This window comes from Leucopleurus acutus (assembly GCF_964270905.1).
Source record: "Leucopleurus acutus genome assembly, chromosome: 2".
Lineage (NCBI taxonomy): Eukaryota > Metazoa > Chordata > Mammalia > Artiodactyla > Delphinidae > Leucopleurus > Leucopleurus acutus.
The window spans coordinates 112280916-112301695 of record NC_139143.1 but is presented as its reverse complement, the minus strand read 5'-3'; the positions used below and the strand labels follow the sequence as shown (position 1 = coordinate 112301695).

Below are 20780 nucleotides of genomic sequence, written 5' to 3'. Positions count from 1 at the left end.
TGTTTCTTTTGTCCCTCCCTGCAAAGTTGTGTCTTCAGCTCTGACATCTCTCCTAGGTTGCACACCAAAATTTTATGGGGGTGGGGGAGCATCTCCATTTGATATCCCTCAAGCAATTCACACTCAGAAATCTGAGACTGAGCTGATCTTCCCTTTCTTTTCCTTTGGTGGCATTTCCATCTTCCTAATTACCCAGAATTGAAGGTTGACTTGGCTTTGGTGCTGCCTTTGCCTTTGTCTCCCATATTTAATCAATTGCTAAAGCCTTCCTTCTTCTCCTTTCCCACTGCTACCAACCCACATCAGGCTTTCATTACTTGCCTAGACTGCTGCAATTATAGCCTTCTTAAACACGTCTCTTGCCATGTGTCTCTTTCTTCAACTAGTCCATCCTTCCTCCAGCTACCAGAGTAATCTCACTAAAGCTCAGTTCTGATCAGGGCAGGCCTTTGTTCAGAAACCTTCTAATACCCCATCTCCTATCATGTAATTTTGCTTGAAATTCAAGGCCTTCCTAAAGTGGCCCCAACCTGCCTACCCAACTAATTTCTCTTTTGTGTCCTTACATTGTATCTACTGACTCTTTTCCCCTACAGGCATCTCTGTTAGCTTATATGTTTGTGGACTCTGCTTAAAATGCCTTTACTTTTCATGTTCCTCGGTCCTAGCATTCAAGACCCACTTCAAATGTCACTACCTCCTTAGAAGTCTTTCTTAACCTCCCCCCGAGGTACAAATAACATCTTCCTTGTACAAATTTCTATAGGTGAGACCTTTCTTTTGGACTGTATTACCTTCTGCTTTGTTACATAGGTATTTATATAGAGATCTCATTTCCTTTGCTATTCAATTTTGTCCAGCAGTATAGTTAACAAGTATAACAAATGATCAGAACTGCACAGATTATCTCAATTCAAAAATTTAACAGTGGTTCTAAACACTGGTTGTCCATTAGAACCACATAGGGAGCTTTTAAAAATTACTAATACTTGGGAATTCCCTGGCAGTCCAGTGGTCAGGACCCCACTCTTTCACTGCTGAGGGCGTGGGTTCAGTCCCTGGTTGGGGAACTAACAACCTGCAAGCCTCGCCGTGTGGCCAAAAATAAATAAATAAAATAAAAATTACAAATACCTGATCCAAAGATTTTGATTGACTGTTCTAGGGTGGAGGCTGGACATAGGTATTTTTAAGTTCCCCAACTGTAATTTGTGCAGACAGAATTGACAACCACTATCCTTAATTCTAGTGCAATTATTAGTGTGCTAGATAAAGATATGCTAAATCAGTTAATTTAACTATGTCTGCCAGTATTTGCTTGCTGAGAGGCATGTTTTAGCCTTCTTCTAGTTGATGATGTTGGAAGATGCTTCTTGGCTATCACAGAAAGGATGAATTAATTAGAAACAATAGAATTGTCCGTTTTCATTAGCATCTTTTATTTTGTAATGATAGATTTCAAAAATTATTTGAAGAGCATATAAAAGTGGGCCTTTGAAATCATAAGGTCTACTCAGTTCTTAAAATGAATCAGACATGTGAGCTTGTGTGGTATAGTGGTTAGAAGCGTAGACCCGTGGGAGTACTTCTGGGGTTATTTGCTCATCTCTTACTGACTACGTGACCTTAAGAAAGTCACTGGTGTCTCACCTTGGAGTTAACACTTGCTGTAACTTCACAGAAAGGTTGAAGATCAACAAGTTAGTTTCATAAAGAAAAATTTCTTTTTACGAACTTGGAAATCAGTGTAGCTTCTTATGTTTGACTCAGTGGTTGAGATCCTGCCACAAAAGGAGTAACTGGGAAAAAGAACTGGTGTTCTTCAAAGGAAACAATTTGCTCTAATTTAGAAAGCCACCCAGCACCCATTTTAAAGTATCTGAATTTTAAACTGATCTCTGACCTCCTGGCATTTGTTTCCTTGTCAAACTGTTTACTCTTTACTGAAAAACAACATCAAGAGCAGCTTAGGAAAATGCCATGAAGGAGTTATCTCTGCACGTGGCCCAGTCCATGTTATTTTATGGAAAAGAAAAAGCTCTTCCACAGGTTGACTTTTTTGGTTCTTTCCCTGTGCCCCTGGGGCTATCGTGTTACTTCAGGGAGGAGGCCAGGGGCCACAGATTAGACAAATATTTTTAGAGAATCACTGACAGAGTTGAATCTTCTTCTGCCTTCTCCCCAGTAAGAAACGCGCAAGGTGGGAAAAGAGTTATATTAAATAAGAGCCCTGAATATACAGATGAAAATTCCTTTTGAAAGTTTACACTAAAAATTTTTTTTATATCTGAAAGAGACGTTTCAGAAAAATGCCTTGGGTTTGTGTGAGCCCTCAAATTTCTGAAAATAGATGACATTTTGACCCTTTGGGTTACTTACTGGTCACAGCTCTCCTTTGTTTCAGTTTTGAGTGTATATTTTCACAGACAGAGGTTATCATTTAGTACTTATTCATGTAGAGAAGGAGGGAAAATCCCAACTCATTTTTTTGAAGAATACAAAGTATGGGTAAAGTGACAATTGTTACTGCAGTGCATGAAGGAATATCAGACTTCATAGATAAGCAAGATACCCTAGTGATAAAGGTGTCCATTTTTAGCACTGTTCTTAACCAGTGTGATCCTGGATAAATCCCTTACCCTGTCCAAAGCGTCTGATACTTCAGCTGTCAAAAGGAAACTAGCTGGGTTGTTGAGACTAAATCACACTTGAGGAAATTAAGTGGTATAGCCTCATCAAAGAAGACTGTGCAGTTAAACCTCGTCTTTCAGATTTTTCAGTTACTCAGGCCAATAGTAATAAAGATGCCTCATCTATCCTGGAAGACTTTTGGTTTTGTTTGATTCTAAGCCCCTGAAGTGTCAGGTCTTGTAATATCTGTTCTGTTTTCACTGGTAAAGTAACAAGCATAGTGCCTGTGCGTGTAAACATTGAAAATACTTCTTTTTAACAGAAATACTCCTCCTTCCCAGCCCTAACTTCTGAAGGATGAGAGAGTGAGTGTTAAAAAAATTTCTTTTAAGCCCAGCATTATCTTTTAGCGGTCTGCATATTCATCACCTTTATGTGTGGTAATCAGCAGAACAGGTTTCCCTACTGCAACAGCACTCTGTGGGAACCCAGTAATTTCTCAAATCTGATAGGTACAGAAAAAGAAAAGTGTGGCTTTTCACTTCCTATCCTTTCCTCCAACCCCAAACCATAGAGAAGCATGCTTTCTGGTGACATTTATTCACATAGACATTCTCACAGCATTTTCTTCACTTAAGATTATATTGAATATGAGGAGTGTTGTTCAGTGTCATTTTACAGCAGCCTACCAGTTTGATTGTGCAAGTTTGGAAATCAGTAATAAACCCTTAGGAGACTCTAAGAGTTACTGCTTCTTAGTGTTGACGGACAGGTTAAGGGATGTCTGTGCTATATCATTTAAGGCAAATGCCTGATGTGATCTTCACCCATATTACCCAGATTATTCAGGAAAGGATAAATCAGACCATGCCGTGATTTCCAGTGTTACAAGAGTCGCACTGTATATTCCCCAATAGGAATGAATGCAGTGATCAAAGCAATACCGACCACAATGGGAAGACCATTTAAATATCCAAGTTCATTACTGACTTTTAATGCACTACAGGAGATGGATAACCTAGAGACCCATCAGTTGTTTAGCTCCACTTCTTCAGTAAACCATAACTTTAACTCTTTATATAGCTTTCTCTGTTAATGTGAAACAAACCAGTGACTCACAAAATCATAGGTAACTTTCTTCTGAGCCTTAATCAAGAGTTTGTACAGCCCTAAATCCTTGGATAAAAAGATTTATAAAAAGGCCACTTTTAATTAAAAATATCTTGTTTCAGTTGTCAAACTTTGAAACTCCTCTTAATTCTGTGTATAATAATTCCTGTTAACCAGATGTTGTTTGATATCTCAGTAATAACAAATGGAGGGTACCTGTCCTAACCTGACTTCCAATCTCTCCTTTTGGTGTGTAGCATATGTGCAGCAGTCAGCTAAATAAAGGTCTTATCAATAAGATGCAGTTTGACACTTGGCTTTTTTTGCTTTTGTCATCATGCCATTTACCATATGGTAAAGAACTGGTTATAGAAGGCTGCCTTTCTTTTCAGAATAGAGATTTGAATCAGTGGCGTTTTCATGAGAAGTTTCCTCTCTTGTTTGTGATTTATACATTTGCAAGTTATGTCGTTTTTGTCAAATCATATTCTCCAGCATACAGACTTTTTGTGGTAAACCATCCTTTTAGTGTCACCTTTAGAGGTTTTTATTCATATTTAAAAGTACACGAAGGAAATAAATTGAAACATAAAAATATTTTGTTCTTACTGCTAATCACAATTTCTGTTGATTATTTTAAAGGTATTTCCTATATAAAGCACATTGTTAAATACCAACTGTGGTATATTACTATATTATTTAAGTAGAGTAGTTATTTGGGCCCAGTTTATTGTAGTTTTCTTTGATATTCACTATTAGAAGTTGTAGGACTGGAACAGAGGTTTGAGTCCCTTTCCATATATAATAGGGTGGAAGTTGTTCTTTAATTAAAAGGCTAAGCAGGTAAATGATTAGCATACACAGGTAAAGGATTAAAAGGAAAGGAGGAGCCTAGGGACTCTAACAAAAAAGGGGAGAAGGTTAATAAGATTCTGAGATTGTACTTCAAAGATAACTTAGATGTGAAAGATTTTACATCATGATATCTTTCTCTGAAGGTATATTGTTCTATGTTTTGAAGTAATGAATTTGAAAAATATTTATATTCTGGGACATTGCATTTTAGGAAAATGAGAAGCTAGAAGTGGGGGACATAGGGAATAACACCAATCTGAATAAGGAGCAGTTAGATGGCATCTATTAGGAAAGATTAAAAGGACTTGGAATTGAGAACCATTTTCAAGAATATGAAGGAATAACTTTTAAGAGGGGGCCCCCCCAAAATTCTGCAAGGGCCATTTAGATTATATATGAGGAACAATGTCCAGGATTTAAAATGCGTTAACCGTTGCAGCATGCTACACATAGAAGTATAGAATCTCCCTCCTTCATGATCATGGAGGTAGTTTTTTAACTGTCTTGTGTAAAGGGTCCCAATCACTACATCAGGAAAGGATCTTGAGTCTCTTTTCTTAAATGGGAGGAGACTAAAAGGGAGTATAGATTCCAAAAACAACTGAGTCCTCATTTTGTGCCTACATTGTTACTTTCATTGATCTAGAAAGAATAAGAACACACCCCATTCAAAAACAGTAGTAACAGCCAGAAATACACAGAAATAAAGACCTGTATTAGTTGGACTGTAGAAATCCGAAAGTGCTCTTCCTTTTGGCCAAGTGTCATCTCCTTTAGAGTGAAAGGAATTTCCTTTCCTTTCACATTTAACCTGTGAGGCTAAAGTACTTTTGCTCCAGAGGAAGGCACCAAGCAACCACTCAAAGGCCAGCCCCTTGCTCCACCGTTTCCTCTACAGGACTGGAGTGAATTAAGCGACAAACCAAGCCTGCTCAGTGACACTAAGCCAACACTTAGTGACACTCTTGGCCAACACTGAGTTTCAGGACACATGGAAGGGAGGAGGGGAAATGCAGGAACAAGTGATAGGTCTTGATTTAATGCTTGGCCTACCTGATGAATTTAAAGCTCATCTCACCTCACTGATGGATATTCTGAAATATTCTAGCAGGAGGATGTCACTATGTGCGACCAGAAGTCGTCAAGAAAATGTTTCCTCCCTTCCTTCCTCTAAATATGAAAGGAGGAATATTTTATGAAGAAGAAAAAGTATTTCAGTAAGCACAATAAATTAGTGACCTCTTAAGCTATTTCTTCATTCGACAAGTAATTAGTGATCATTTACAATGTGCCAGGCATGAGGGATACAGTGAATGCAGTGAATACACGAGTCATTGTGCTCGTGACATTCACCTTCTTTTGGATGAGAAATAGGCAGTAAACAAGCAAACAAATAATAGAACTAAACAATAGTAAGGACTATGAGACAAATAAAACAAAGTAGGTAGGTAGAGAGGGCGAAAGTGAGGATAGATTTCAGGTGGGAGAGGTGACATTTAAACAAAACTGAATTACGTGAAGGAGTCCACCATGTAGAGATCTGGGGGAAGAGCACCCCCAGGAAAGAAAACAGCCAGCCCTTAAGTGAGAACAAACTAAACCCTGGCATAATTGAGGCAAGGTTGGTCAGTTTGGCTGGAGTGGAGTGAGCCAGGGAAAGTTCTCTCTCCACCTGGTAGATTTTATGAGATATTGTTGGTTTTGTTAAGCCTCTTCCATACTGAAGTGATTCAGTGTACAGGAGATCTTTCACAGACCAGACTTTGAGTATTCTAGAGCCAAGTGGTTCCTTTGGATTTCTCATCTCCTATTTTAATAACTCCCATCATCAGACTTATAGTATATAAAACATTATATTAGTGACTGAGTTATTCACTTTAAATTAAAGTTGGTACATAATAATCTTCTAGTATAAGTGTTGGCAAACTTTCTGTAAAGGGCCAAATTATAAATATTTTCAGCTTTGCTGTCCCTACAGTCCCAACTACTCGACTCTGCTGTTGTAGCACAAAAGCAGCTGTAGAATACATAAATAAATGGGCATGGCTGTTTTTCAGTTTATTTACAAAAGTAAATTATTTACAAAAGCAGCAAGCCAGATTTGGCCCACAGACCATAGTTTGTCCAGGACCTCTTGTAGTACACTGAGAAGTGTTAGTATGGGGTAGCAGCAGTTTCAGTTCTATAATCATTCACCAAATTATGTATTAAGAGAACAAGCCTGTGAGGAATACAAGATGGATGAGTAAAATGTGATCCCAGTCTTCCACCTTTCTGCTTGGTGCGAAAAATATATACAGCCAACAATATATACTTTCATATTATTTGAAATATTTATGAAAATATTCATGTGATAGAAACAAGGAAAATAAAAGGCCCAAAGAAACTTGATTCCTCCTATAAGTAGTTATTAAAGCAAGAGAGTGACTTAATCAGATCTGTGAGAGAGGATTGTGGTGGCAATGTGGAGAGTGGACTGGAGTGGGAGACCACTTAGGCTATAGCTATGGTAGTCCAAGGAGATGATGCATCTGAATTAGGACAGGGACAGTGAGAGTGGGGGAGATGAAATGGATTCAAGAAGCACCTCAGAGGAGAATCAGCAGGACTTGGTAACTGACTGAACAAAGAACATTAAGGGTTAAGATTTAAAGATGACTGAGGTTTCTAATACTAGAAGGTTTTGATGAAAATGAGAGCTCAGAATTTCAGGGTTGAACATAATGTATTTGAGGTACCTTTTGGACATCCAAGTGGAGAAAAATCCCAAGAGAGAACTTAAAGATTTGGATCATTGATAATCAGAGCCATGAGATGGGATGTAGTGCAGAAGAGGGTCAATATGAAACCATAGGTAAGACCTATCATTATTAATGGGCTGATAAAAAAAAGAAATGCCAACAAGAGAGATCATGAAGATTCAGTAGGAGGAGGAGGAGAACTGTGACAGTTCCTGAAAAGCCAAAGAAGGAGAATTCTAGGAAAGGAGGAAATGATTGAGGACATTAAGTACTGCAGTCAGCCGGAAAAAGAACTAAGATGAGGCTTTCAGAGTGGCAATTAAGAGACCATAATTGACCATGTAAAGAATAGTTCCAGTAATAAGTCTTTGTTCATTTGTCCTTGGGCCTGGTTCTAAGCACACGTAGACTACGTTGCTTAGTGCTTTGTGCTTTCCAAAGCCCTCTTCCATGGTCACTGCTAACAAAAGCAGATTCTGCACAGAGCCCTGTCTCCAAGCTCAGTGTAGTGCTCCTCACACCCCAGATAGGTCCTCACACCCCATTCAGCCGATGATACCTATCATTAGGGTGGCATGTACCCTAAAAAGAATCCTTGCAGTTTATTAGTAGCATCTTTGGCAGTGGCAACAGCCAACTCTTATCATTGACAAAAACCATAACAGTCTGATAAAAAGTTACAATCTTGCCTCAGATTCATCTGTGCAAATAGGCACAGAAGCCTCTTGCTACAGAGATGACATCGAAATTCAGCAGATGTCCAGTAAGCAGTCAGTCTGGTAGAGTGGGCAGGTAGCCAGTTGCTATTAAGTAATAAAACATGTTAAAGTAGATGAGTCAAGGAATCTGGAAAACAAAGATTATATATAGCCCTTATTCAACTTTAAATGTAAATTACTTTGGAGATAAAAGCAAATCATAATTCTTTTGAAAGAATCATTCATAAAATTATATTTTCAGGGTTTAGCATCTTTCTTGACATATTATGACTTTATAACTTGTCAAAACCATCCTTTTTTTTTTGTATTAGCCTAGTTTCTAGGGAGGATATGTTAAAAGGAAAAACACAATTTTTACATGACTCCCCAAAAGTAACCCACTGGATTACTAATGTTTAGAGGTGCACAGGAACTATTAGAGTATTTATTTATACCTCAGCTTATTCCAAAAAGGATTTAAGTCAACTTAAAATTTTTAGAAAGCTAACATATTTCTTATGATCATTACATTCTGTGTTAGGGACTGGGGGGTGGGGAAGAAGTCTTTTCAGTTAAAGATTGAAGGAGAAACACAAGGGAATAAGTAAGGTTAAAGGAAATCTCATTGGCTAACTTTCCAGGAGTATAATTATGCAACAACTCTTAGGGCTCAAGTGTTAAGAGCAGTCAGGAAATCCTGGCTCCAGATGCCTAAGGATTGCTATCTATCTGCTTGATGACTTGCTGCAGAAATCCCCAGGTCCCAAACTGCTATTTCTGTCTCCTAACAGACACCAGACCTTGCGTGATTTCTCTGTTAGCATTCCCTTCTGCCTGCCAGCTACTAGCTATTTTTATATTTGTAGTCCTGTAGTTCTCAAAAGCAAATTTAAAACATTCTGTTTCGGGCTGGTGGCACAGTGGTTGAGAGTCTGCCTGCCGATGCAGGGGACGCGGGTTCGTGCTCCGGTCCAGGAAGATCCCACATGGCCGCGGAGCGCTGGGCCTGTGAGCCGTGGCAGCGGCCGCAGAGCCTGCGCGTCCAGAGCCTGTGCTCCGCAATGGGAGAGGCCACAACAGTGAGAGGCTCACGTACCGCAAAAAAAAAAAAAATTCTGTTTCTTCTGCATGTTCATTGAGGGCACAGTATACATCAATCAGGCAAGTAAAGATTAAATTTATATAGTGTTCTATAGATTAAAGATTAAATTTATGTAGTGTTTATGTAGTGTTCTACAAAGAATGAAAGCTATAGCCTACAAAGTATGAAAGCTTGCATATTAGCCAAGAGCATGGGCTTTTTGAGATAAGCTGCCTGGGTTCAAAGGCCTGACCTGCTGCTTACTATCTTTGTGACCTTGGGGAAGGCACTTCCATTTTTTGTGCCTTTCTTTCCTCATAAAATGGGAACAGTACTATATCCCCCAGCATCATTGTGCAGTTAAAGGAGATAATTCATGCTTAGAACAAGTACATAGTAAAACTCCAAGGTAGCACATGGTAACTAGTATTAAAATCTTTATTATAATTGATCTTTTAAAAACCTGTTTACAGTATCCTACTTGACTTTTGTAATAATAACTTCTAAGGAACTTAAGTATTATTAGCCCTATTTTATAGATAGACCCTAAGGCTTTGATATTCAACTTGCCAGAAATCATAACAAGTGGTTGCTCAGAGCCCTATTTTGAGTAGTCTCAAAACAGGTCCAAGCTCATTAAGAAAAGAATGATTGATTCACAGTATTTGTCATGGGCTCATGAGCGAGATTGCATTGTTGCTTTCCTTTTTCTTTTCACTCCTAGCTAGTTTCTCGTTAACCCTAATTTTTCTTTATGAACAGAACTTTTGGATAAATTTGAACATATCTTACAATAAAGTTATTATAGAATAATGTTAGCTTTATAAGTTTGCTAGAGAAGTATCACTATTCCCAAACCATTTTTCTTTTTTTTTTATGAATTTATTTATTTAGTTTTGGCTGTGTTGGGTCTTTGTTGCTTCACGTGGGCTTTTCTCTAGTTGCGGGGAGTGGGGGCTACTCTTTGTTGTGGTGCACATGCTTCTCATTGCAGTGGCTTCTCTTGTTTCGGAGCACAGGCTCCAGGTACTCAGGCTTCAGTAGTTGCAGCACGCAGGCAGGCTCAGTAGTCATGGTTCATGGGCTGTAGGGCACAGGCTCAGTAGTTGTGGTGTACGGGCTTAGTTGCTCCGCCGCATGTGGGATCTTACCGGACCAGGGCTCAAACCCATGCCCCCTGCACTGGCAGGTGGATTCTTAAACACTGCGCCCCCAGGGAAGTCCCCCAAAATATTTTCTACCTAGGGTAATTGATAGAACAATTCTCTTACAAACTTTTTATCTATAATGCTTTTAATTTTCTGCTTTCATTAGGCACACAGGTTGAGAAATCTAGTAGTCACCATTGATTTCTAATTTGAGGGTTAAGTTTTAAACATATTAATGGCACTTTGAGAAGTAATTGAAAAAACTTTGTTTTCATATATGAGCCAAACAGTAGTCTCCTTGATAATCAGAGAAATTGTTTTGGATATGTCATATAATTACCATTTTTAAAAAACACAAAAACTAGTTTTCTATGGAGCTGACAGCTGATCTGAAGAAAAAGAAATAAATACAAATTGGAAAAGAAGAAGTAAAACTGTCACTGTTTGCAGATGACATGATACTATACATAGAGAATCCTAAAGATGCCACCAGAAAACTACTAGAGCTAATCAACGAGTTTGGTAAAGTTGCAGGATACAAAATTAATGCACAGAAATCTCTTGCATTCCTATACACTAATGATGAAAAATCTGAAAGAGAAATTAAGGAAACACTCCCATTTACCACTACAACAAAAAGAATAAAATACCTAGGAATAAACCTACCTAGGGAGACAAAAGACCTGTGTGCAGAAAACTATAAAACACTGATGAAAGAAATTAAAGATGATACCAACAGATGGAGAGATATACCATGTTCTTGGATTGGAAGAATCAATATTGTGAAAATGACTATACTACCCAAAGCAATCTACAGATTCAATGCCATCCCTATCAAATTACCAGTGGCGTTTTTTACGGAACTAGAACAAAAAATCTTAAAATTTGTATGGAGACACAAAAGACCCTAAATAGCCAGAGCACTCTTGAGGGAAAAAAACGGAGCTGGAGGAATCAGACTCCCTGACTTCAGACTATACTATAAAGCTACAATAATCAAGACAATATGGTACTGGCACAAAAACAGAAACATAGATCAATGGAACAAGGTAGAAAGCCCAGAGATAAACCCATGCACCTGTGGTCAACTAATCTATGACAAAGGAGGCAAGGATATACAATGGAGAAAAGACAGTCTCTTCAATAAGTGGTGCCGGGAAAACTGGACAGCTACATGTAAAAGAATGAAATTAGAACATTCCCTAACAAACACCATACACAAAAATAAACTCAAAATGGATTAGAGATCTAAATGTAAGACCAGACACTATAAAACTCTTGGAGGAAAACATAGGAAGAACACTCTGACATAAATCACAGCAAGATCTTATTTCACCCACCTCCTAGAGTAATGGAAATAAAAACAAAAATAAACAAATGGGACCTATTGAAACTTCAAAGCTTTTGCACAGCAAAGGAAACCATAAACAAGACGAAAAGACAACCCTCAGAATGGGAGAAAATATTTGCAAATGAATCAACAAAGGATTAATCTCCAAAATATATAAACAGCTCATGCAGCTCAATATTAAAAAAACAAACAACCCAATCCAAAAATGGGCAGAAGACCTAAATAGACATTTCTCCAAAGAAGACATACAGATGGCCAAGAAGCACATGAAAACCTACTCAACATCACTAATTATTAAAGAAATGCAAAACAAAACTACAATGAGGTATCACCTCACACCAGTTAGAATGGGCATCATCAGAAAAATCTACAAACAACAAATGCTGGAGAGGGTGTGGAGAAAAGGGAACCCTCTTGCACTGTTGGTGGGAATGTAAGTTGATACAGCCACTATGGAGAACAGTATGGAAGTTCTTTAAAAAACTAAAAATAGAATTACCATATGATCCAGCAATCCCATTACTGGGCATATACCCAGAGAAAACCATAATTCAAAAAGACACATGCGGGGCTTCCCTGGTGGCGCAGTGGTTGAGAGTCCGCCTGCTGATGCAGGGGACACGGGTTCATGCCCCGGTCCGGGAGGATCCCACATGGCACGGAGTGGCTGGGCCCATGAGCCATGGCCGCTGAGCCTGCGCGTCCGGAGCCTGTGCTCTGCAACGGGAGAGGCCACAACAGTGAGAGGCCCGCATACCGGAAAAAAGAAAAAAAAGACACATGCACCCCAATGTTCATTGCAGCACTTTTTACAGTGGCCAGGTCATGGAAGCAACCTACATGCCCATTGACAGACGAATGGATAAAGAAGATGTGGTACATATATACAATGGAATATTACTCAGCCATAAAAAGGAACAAAATTGAGTCATTTGTTGAGACGTGGATGGATCTAGAGACTATCTTACAGAGTCTGACAGTTGTTTTTCTCTTTCTGAAGTAAGTCAGAAAGAGAAAAGTATCGTACATTAATGCATGTAGGTGGAACCTAGAAAAATGGTACAGATGAACTGGTTTGCAGGGCAGAAGTTGACACACAGAAGTAGAGAACAAACGTATGGACACCAAGGGGGGAAAGTGGCGGGGGGTGGGGGGGGGTGCTGAATTGGGCGATTGGGATTGACATGTGTACACTGATGTGTATAAAATGGATGACTAATAAGAACCTGCTGTATAAAAAAATAAAATTCAAAAACTAAAAAAAAAACACACAAAAACTAGATTTCTGTGGAGCTGACATCTGATCTGACTGCTCTGACTTCTTGTTTTTAGCCAGTGCTATCCCATCCCCAGTATCCTTGGTCTTACTGTGGGGAAGCAGCAACTTGATGTTTTAATGTTGACATCACCTAAGTATGAGAAAAGCCAACAGAGTTGACTTCTGGGTTCCACTTTCTGCACAGGAAAATGCCTCAGGAAAAGCTGGCCACAACTGCCTATAAGTTCACCCAAGTACCCAGCTTGAGCTTGGCATTAGAAGACTTAATCCTAAATAAGGATTAATCCTAAATAAGACTTAGTCCTAAATAAGGACTAAGGATTAAGAAGACTTAATCCTAAATAAGGATTAATCCTAAATAAGACTTAGTCCTATTTTCAAATATAAAATACCTTTGGAGAATACTTGCAGACAAAGCTCATATGAGAACCTGGTACTCCATCCGCTAGCTGTAAAGAAATAGAGGAGAGGTGGGGAAGGAATAAGTGGTTTTCTTGGGTAGAACTCTAGATTTCACTGGACTATTAGAGTTACCTAGTCTCCAATTCTTGCTAAAATACCTTCAGGAATATAGAGAATCTACCACCTCCTCAGAGTCTAGGGCATCTTTGGACAATTCTAACAAAATTTTCCTTTTATTTCTGTTTTCTGTATGAGATGGCTAATGAGCAAGGAAGAAATCTCTCACAGAAAATAACATTTCTCATTCCACACTCACTACTGTGGAATTGTTCTGCTCTGATTTCTTGAGCATTATTGATTTAAATCAGGGTTATTTTATTTATATTTGATGTGCCCACTGGCAACGACCAAGGTTAAATAAGCATATGTAAGAGGTTTGTGTGGGAAGTATAGACTATTTGGGGAAAAAAGAATTTTCTTCCAAAAACCTTTCCAGAATGTTCTTGCAAAGGCTCTGTGAAGCATGCTCTCTGGAGATACAAAAACTTAAGAAAAGGAATGGTCTGCACAGTTTGTGATTAGATATTGTTCACTTTTTAAAAATCATGTTTACTAATCACATTCAGTGAAAATTACTTTTAAGAATCTATTATGGGCTTTCTTGGTGGCGCAGTGGTTGAGAGTCCGCCTGCCGATGCCGGGGACACGGGTTCGTGCCCCGGTCCGGGAAGATCCCACATGCTGCGGAGCAGCTAAGCCTGCGTGCCACAACTACTGAGCCTGTGCTCTAGAGCCCGCGGGCCACAACTGCTGAGCCCATGTGCCACAACTACTGAAGCCCATGCACCTAGAGCCCGTGCTCCACAACAAGAGAAGCCACCGCAATGAGAAGCCCGCACACCGCAGCAAAGAGTAGCCCCGCTCACCACAACTAGAGAAAGCCGGCACGTGGCAACGAAGATCAAACACAGCCAAAAGTAAATAAATAAATGTAAAAAAAAATAATCTATTATATGTAATCAGTCTTTAAGGATATTTACTGGAAATGGTTAGAGAAAAAAGCATTGTGTTCCTTGTGAAGTTTGTATTAAGTGCCTTTTAAGATGTAATTCATGTGTTTAGTGTTACAAAAATAAAAATGTTAAGGTTTCATCCAAAAGGTAATCTTGTTCATTGTCTTTTTTTTTCCAGGTGATATAATCTAAACAGTTGATATAAATTTTTTTTTTAAAGCAGTTCTCACCTCTAAGCTTCTCTACACAACCTCCTTTCACCATGTGGAAAGACTTCATTAATTTTCTTTTCTGGGCAGAATTTTGGTAGTTTTTGCTGGCATAATGAAGAACATGTTTTGGATTAAGGCTTTTAGGCTTCTTTCCTTATGTAACAGTACGTTTGATTTTTCAGTCTTTTCCTGAGATTTCTCTTCAGCTTTAGTAAAGCCTTCTCTCTCTGGGAATTTTGTTAAATCAGATAGACTTCATTATCCTCACAAAAATCCCCTCTGCCATGTTAGAGACTAGAGCCCCTTAGTCCTTCCAATTTCATGGATATATTTAATATTTTTGGTGTTTCAGACTGACCTCAATTCTCGGCATTCAGAAGCATTCTCAGGAAAATGTAATGTTTACACAGTTTTTGACCACCCTGCTTGAAGAATTACACTTAAAGAATGAAGACCTTGAAAGTTTAACCATCATATTTAGAACCAGCTGTTAACCACAGTGGTGAGTTTCATTGTTTTTTACTTTAGTTTGTTGTTGGTGGTGGTGGTTTTTGTTTTTTTTTCATTTGTTGCCTGTTTGGATTCTGTTTTCAAATTGGACATTTTAAAAATCAAGTAGAGCCCTCCAGATGACTTCAGCTTGCTATGGCAGAACACAATATCCCTTAGTTCTCAGCTGCTCCAGTCATTTCCTGTCCACTCTTGTTACTTCATGCCCCATCTTTGGTTTTTTTCCTTTATAGGCTACTGTCCTATAACAGAACTTTATAGGTTCTGTTTCTTGCAATCCAGGAAACTCGTTGCTATCAGCTTCATACTCAAATCTAGACCATCCCATCCTGCATGTCCCATCTGATGTTTCTTCCCAGCAAGTAGCAGTTTACTTCAACCAAACTGCTGCAGTGATCTTTGAGAATATCCTCATCCTACTTCCCTCCTCAGCCCAGCCAATACCTTAGTCATCTCATGTGCAGATAAACAGGTGAATTTTCAAGTCTGGCTTTGTTGAATCCTGACCTTGCTCCCAGATACATAAGCCCTCTTCTATCCCAAGTTTTTGCTTCTTTTTAAGAACTACCCCCCCTCAAAAAAAAAAAAACTGCCCATCAGAATGTCCCCTCCCGGATTCTGCCTTAATCACAACTTTCCATCTCTTCCTCCCTTTACTTCTTACTTCACATACTCTGAAGTGCTCAGATAGGTATTGATTTAATGTTATGATTAACAAAATTCATTCTGAACTACAAATGCGATCCTCTTAAGGAGGATTTCCTCTTTTTTAACTTTCAGTTATTCTTTAAATTATAAAAGCAATACAAGCTTGTTGTAAAAATTAAACAGTACAGAATTGCATGTATAATTTTAAAAAGCAAAATTCCCAGGCTTCCTTGGTGGTGCAGTGGTTGGGAGTCCGCCTGCCGATGCAGGGGACATGGGTTTGTGCCCCGGTCCGGGAGGATCCTCCCACATGCCGTGGAGCGGCTGGGTCCGTGAGCCATGGCTGATGAGCTTGCACTTCCGGAGCCTGTGCTCTGCAGCGGGAGAGGCCACAACAGTGAGAGGCCTGCGTACTGCAAAAAAAAAAAGCAAAATTCCCCCCTCACTTCTGCCTCCAGTCCTGTCTCCTTCCCAGAAGTACACTACTGATCTATATCATTTTACATTTTATTATTTGAATATTTGTTTTAAAAAAAACAGCTCTTCAAGTAAATCTGTAAATATATGACAAAGATATTTGAGAGCCATATTTAGCAGGCAAGAAAGAATGCCATCATCACTTTATTGAACCTGCTAGAGAATAGAAAATAAGGAATTAGCACTGTAACTGCCTCCAGACTTATACCTAGTGACTATTCATGCAACCCTGCTCCCCTGAGGACCCTGTAAAATAAAGGCTTTTACTTAGGCAGTGTGCTCAGGTTGGCCTGTGGAAGCACCAGTTCAAAGGCCCTTCTAAGAATACAGTAAGTTTGGAGTTTTTTTGTTTTATTGACCTTCAGTTACAGAAGACTGAATTAATCATACCCCTCAGGGTTCACGACACCCTATCTCCATTGGTTGAAAGGTTGCTTTTCCAGATAGACTGAGAACAAAGAGTGCCTGCCTAACCAGAGGTCCTTCCAGACCTGCTTTAATGAATAGGTATCAATTAAGAACCATTTTTAATTAGCATAGTTAATGCTTGTATATAAACAAATGGTGTTAAAGTACTTTTTGTTTTAAAGCTGAAAGTTCAAATTAGTCTTTTTTATGCAGTTCATCATTTTTTTAACATATTTATTGGAGTATAAATGCTTTACAATGGTGTGTTAGTTTCTGCGCTATACATATACATATATCTCCATATCTCCTCCCTCTTGCGTCTCCCTCCCACCCTCCCTATCCCACCCCTCTAGGTGGTCACAAAGCACCGAGCTGATCTCCCTGTGCCATGCGGCTACTTCCCACTAGCTATCTATTTTACATTTGGTAGTGTATATATGTCCATGCCACTCTCTCACTTTGTCCCAGCTTACCCTTCCCCCTCCCCGTGTCCTCAAGTCCATTCTCTACATCTGCATCTTTATTCCTGTCCTGCCCCTGTGTTCTTCAGAACCACTTCTTTTTTTATATTCCATATATATGTGTTAGCATATGGTATTTGTTTTTCTCTTTTTGACTTACTTCACTCTGTATGACAGTCTCTAGGTCCATCCACCTCACTACAAATAACTCAATTTCATTTCTTTAAAGTACTTTCAAGGATCAAACCCACGCTGCAGCAGTGAAAGCACTGAGTCCTAACCACTGGACTGCCAGAGAATTCCCTAAACAATAGATGTTTTAAGTGGACTTAACAGTTGCCCTGTGATCATTGTTTTTTTTACATTGTTCATTTGTGTAAGTAATCAAAGGTAAATCTTTGCCCGGACTTTGTCAGTATTAAAAGGGACACTGAATGAATGAGGCCTTATTACATAATTTTCCATATGAGAAATGGAGATGGTTGTGAATAGGTAGATGGGTTTTTTTTGTTGTTGTTTGTATGATATTTGTAAACTATAAGTTCACAAAATTATTTGTGTATAATATGGCCTACCCTTTTCAAAATTAGATTACTAATAGCTAGGATATGTTAATATGCTTTCAGTTACAAATAACAGGGAAGAGAAAAAACCAGCTCAAACTAGCTTTTCTTATGCTAGTATATTATCTTTTGCAGCTTAAAAATTACTGTAAAATTTAGTGGCTTAAAACAAACTTTTTTTTTAATCTCAGTTTCTGTGAGTCGGGAATCTGGGCACAATTTGGCTTAGGGCCTCTGCCTCAGAGTCTCTCATGAGGTTGCAGTTAAGCTCTCTGACAGGGCTGCAATGTCATCTGAAGGCTCAGCTGGAGGAAGATGCCCTTCCAAGCTCACTCATGTGGTTATTGGCAGGATTTAGTTCCTCACAGGCTGTTGAATTCGGGGCCTCAGTTCCTCATTCTCTGTTGCCTAGAGACCTCTCTCAGTTCTTTGCCACATGGGCCACTCCAGAGTGTGCCTTGCTGCTTGGCATGTTGCTTCCCTCAGAGTGAGCAAGTGAGATGAAACCCAAGATGAAAGCCACAGTCTTTTTGTAACTAATCTCAGAAGTAACATCCATCACTTTTTCTGTATTCCATGACTAGTTAGAAACTAATCACTGGACTCAGCCCACATTGAAGGTGAGTGGATTATATAAGGGGGTGAATACCAGAAGGCAGAGTTCATTGGGTGTCATTTTAGAAGCTGTCTACTACAGATGGCAGAATCATTCAGTAGTTCCCAGCTTTACAGCATACCTCACTGTCCTACTGAGAGTCTTAAACTTTTCACACTAATTGAGGGCACTTCTGAACTAATCCATGTCATTCTAGCAAGGAATGGAGGAGAGAGAAGAGGATTTTCTAATTGACCTAGACCTATCAGGGCCTACCCCTCAAGCTGAATATGAAGCTGGGTTTATTCTACCCAACCCACTGTTGCTACATAATAGGGGAAAATGGAATGTATATTGGGGAGACAACACAGTGTTCCCCAAAACTGGTAAAAATATTTTAGGTGTCTTATTCAGGTGTCCTTTTTTGTTTCACAGGTAATCCGTGAAGACCAAATAGATGAACTTACATTGACCATTTCTGGAATTCTAGCCACAATAATTGTACAGTTAGAGCTACTTATCAGTCACCACCGGACAGAGTGACTTCACCAGATAGAGGAGAACCATTATTCCAACAAGGATAACCAAGTCCTTGCATCCTACATACAAGATATAGTATTTCTACTTATTTGAAAATGAAAGCTGAAATCTTAAGTTGAAACTTCAAGAAAATATAATGACCTGTTTCTTCTGGATTATTACAGCCATCATATCAGTTGACCAGAAAATTGAGAAAAGTCCCATTTTAGCCTCATAGTCCAACTCTGGATTCTAAAGAACAGTGAAGAATTAGGTCAATAAATACAATTTAGGGCCTCCCTGGTGGTGCTGTGGTTAAGAATCCACCTGCCAATGCAGGGGGCACAGGTTCAAGCCCTGGCCCAGGGAGATCCCACACGGAGCAACTAAGATCCTGCGGAGCAACTAAGCCCGTGCACCACAACTACTGAGCCTGTGCGCTAGAGCCCGCATGCCACAACTACTGAAGCCCGAGTGCCTAGAGCCTGTGTTCCACAACAAAAGAAGCCACTGCAGTAAGCCCATGCACCACAAAGAAGAGTAGCCCCTGCTCACCACAACTAGAGAAAGCCCGCAGGCAGCAATGAAGACCCAACACAGTCAAAAATAAATAATTTATAAAAATAAATACAATTTAAGATGAAACCTTTTGGAAGTCTAGTCTTTATTCTTTTAAAGAAGCTGGCTATGCTATAAAGTGGTCCTGAGCAATGTACATCTGAAACTTACATAATAGAAAAACATTAAGAAAACAAATTGACAAACCACAGACTGGGATAAAATATTTTCAAATCATACTTGATAAATGACATCCAGATTACATATTCTTAAAACTCAAAAATACGGCAACTCAATTTTTAAGTGGGCAGAAATGTGAATAGACATTTCAGAAAGAAGATATCCAAATGGCTTGGCATATGAAAAGATGCTCAACATCACTAGTTGTTAGGGAAATGCAAGTTAAAACCAAAATTAGATACCACTTCACAGCCACTAGATGACTATAATAAAGACAAAGAGTGTTCTTGAGGATGTGGAGAAAATGGAGCGCTAATACACTGCTGGTGGAAATGTAAAATGATTCAGCCACTTTGGAAAGTGATCTGGCAGTTTCTTAAAAAGTTAAGGGTGCCCCTGGTGGCGCAGTGGTTGAGAGTCCACCTGCCGGTGCAGGGGAGGCGGGTTCGTGCCCCTGTCTGGGAGGATCCCACATGCTGCGGAGCAGCTGGGCCCGTGGGCCATGGCCACTGAGCCTGCGTGTCCGGGGTAAACAAAAAATTCATAGAATATACTGATATATGCTACTACATGGATGAACCTCAGAAACATCATGCTAGGTAAAAGAAGTCTGACACATAAGCCATATAAGGTATGAGTCCATTTATAATGAAATGACAGAAAAGGAAAATATGTAAAACAGATGACTCTAAATTGGTAGTTACATGGGAGTGGGGATCATCTGCAAATGGCCACAGGTATCTCTTTGGGGTGATGAAACTGTTCTACAATTGTGGTTTTTGCACAATTTTATAAACTTTAAAAGTATTTGTGCACTTAAAACAGGTTGAATGTAATGTATATAAATTACATCTTTATAAAGCTATTAGAAATAATAATGTCCATACTACCAAAGCAATCTACAGATTCAGTGCACTCCATATCAAATTCCAATGGCATTTTTCATAGAACTAATAATCCTAAAATTCCTATGGAACTACAGAAGACCCCGAATAGCAAAATCAATCTTGAAAAAGAACAAAGCCAGAGACATTACACCCCTGATATCAAACTACATTATAAAGCTATAGTAATCAAAACTGTGGTACTGGCACAAAAGCAGACATGTAGATCAATGCAACAGAACAGAAAGCCTAGATATAAACCCATGCATATATATGGTCAGTTAATTTACAACAAAGGAGCCAAGAATATACAAATGGGGAAAGAACTGTCTCTTCAGTAAATGGTTTTGGGAAAACTGGACCACTATCTACATCTTACACAAAAATTAACTCAAAATGGATTAAAGACTTGGACATAAGACCTGAAACCATAAAACTCCTAGAAGAAAACACAGG

General features: G+C 39.1%; 1 protein-coding gene across 1 annotated transcript in view; it reads left to right on the top strand.

Moving 5' to 3' along the window:
* The window catches only part of RPAP2 (RNA polymerase II associated protein 2), an 83478-nt gene extending 63767 nt beyond the window's left edge, over positions 1–19711 (top strand). The window contains exons 12-13 of the mRNA XM_082833132.1: positions 14874–15023; positions 18619–19711. Coding sequence (XP_082689258.1) covers positions 14874–15015 — 142 coding nt within the window. The 3' untranslated portion in view covers positions 15016–15023; positions 18619–19711. The remainder of the gene's footprint in view (positions 1–14873; positions 15024–18618) is intronic.
* Positions 19712–20780: the final 1069 nt, after the last annotated feature.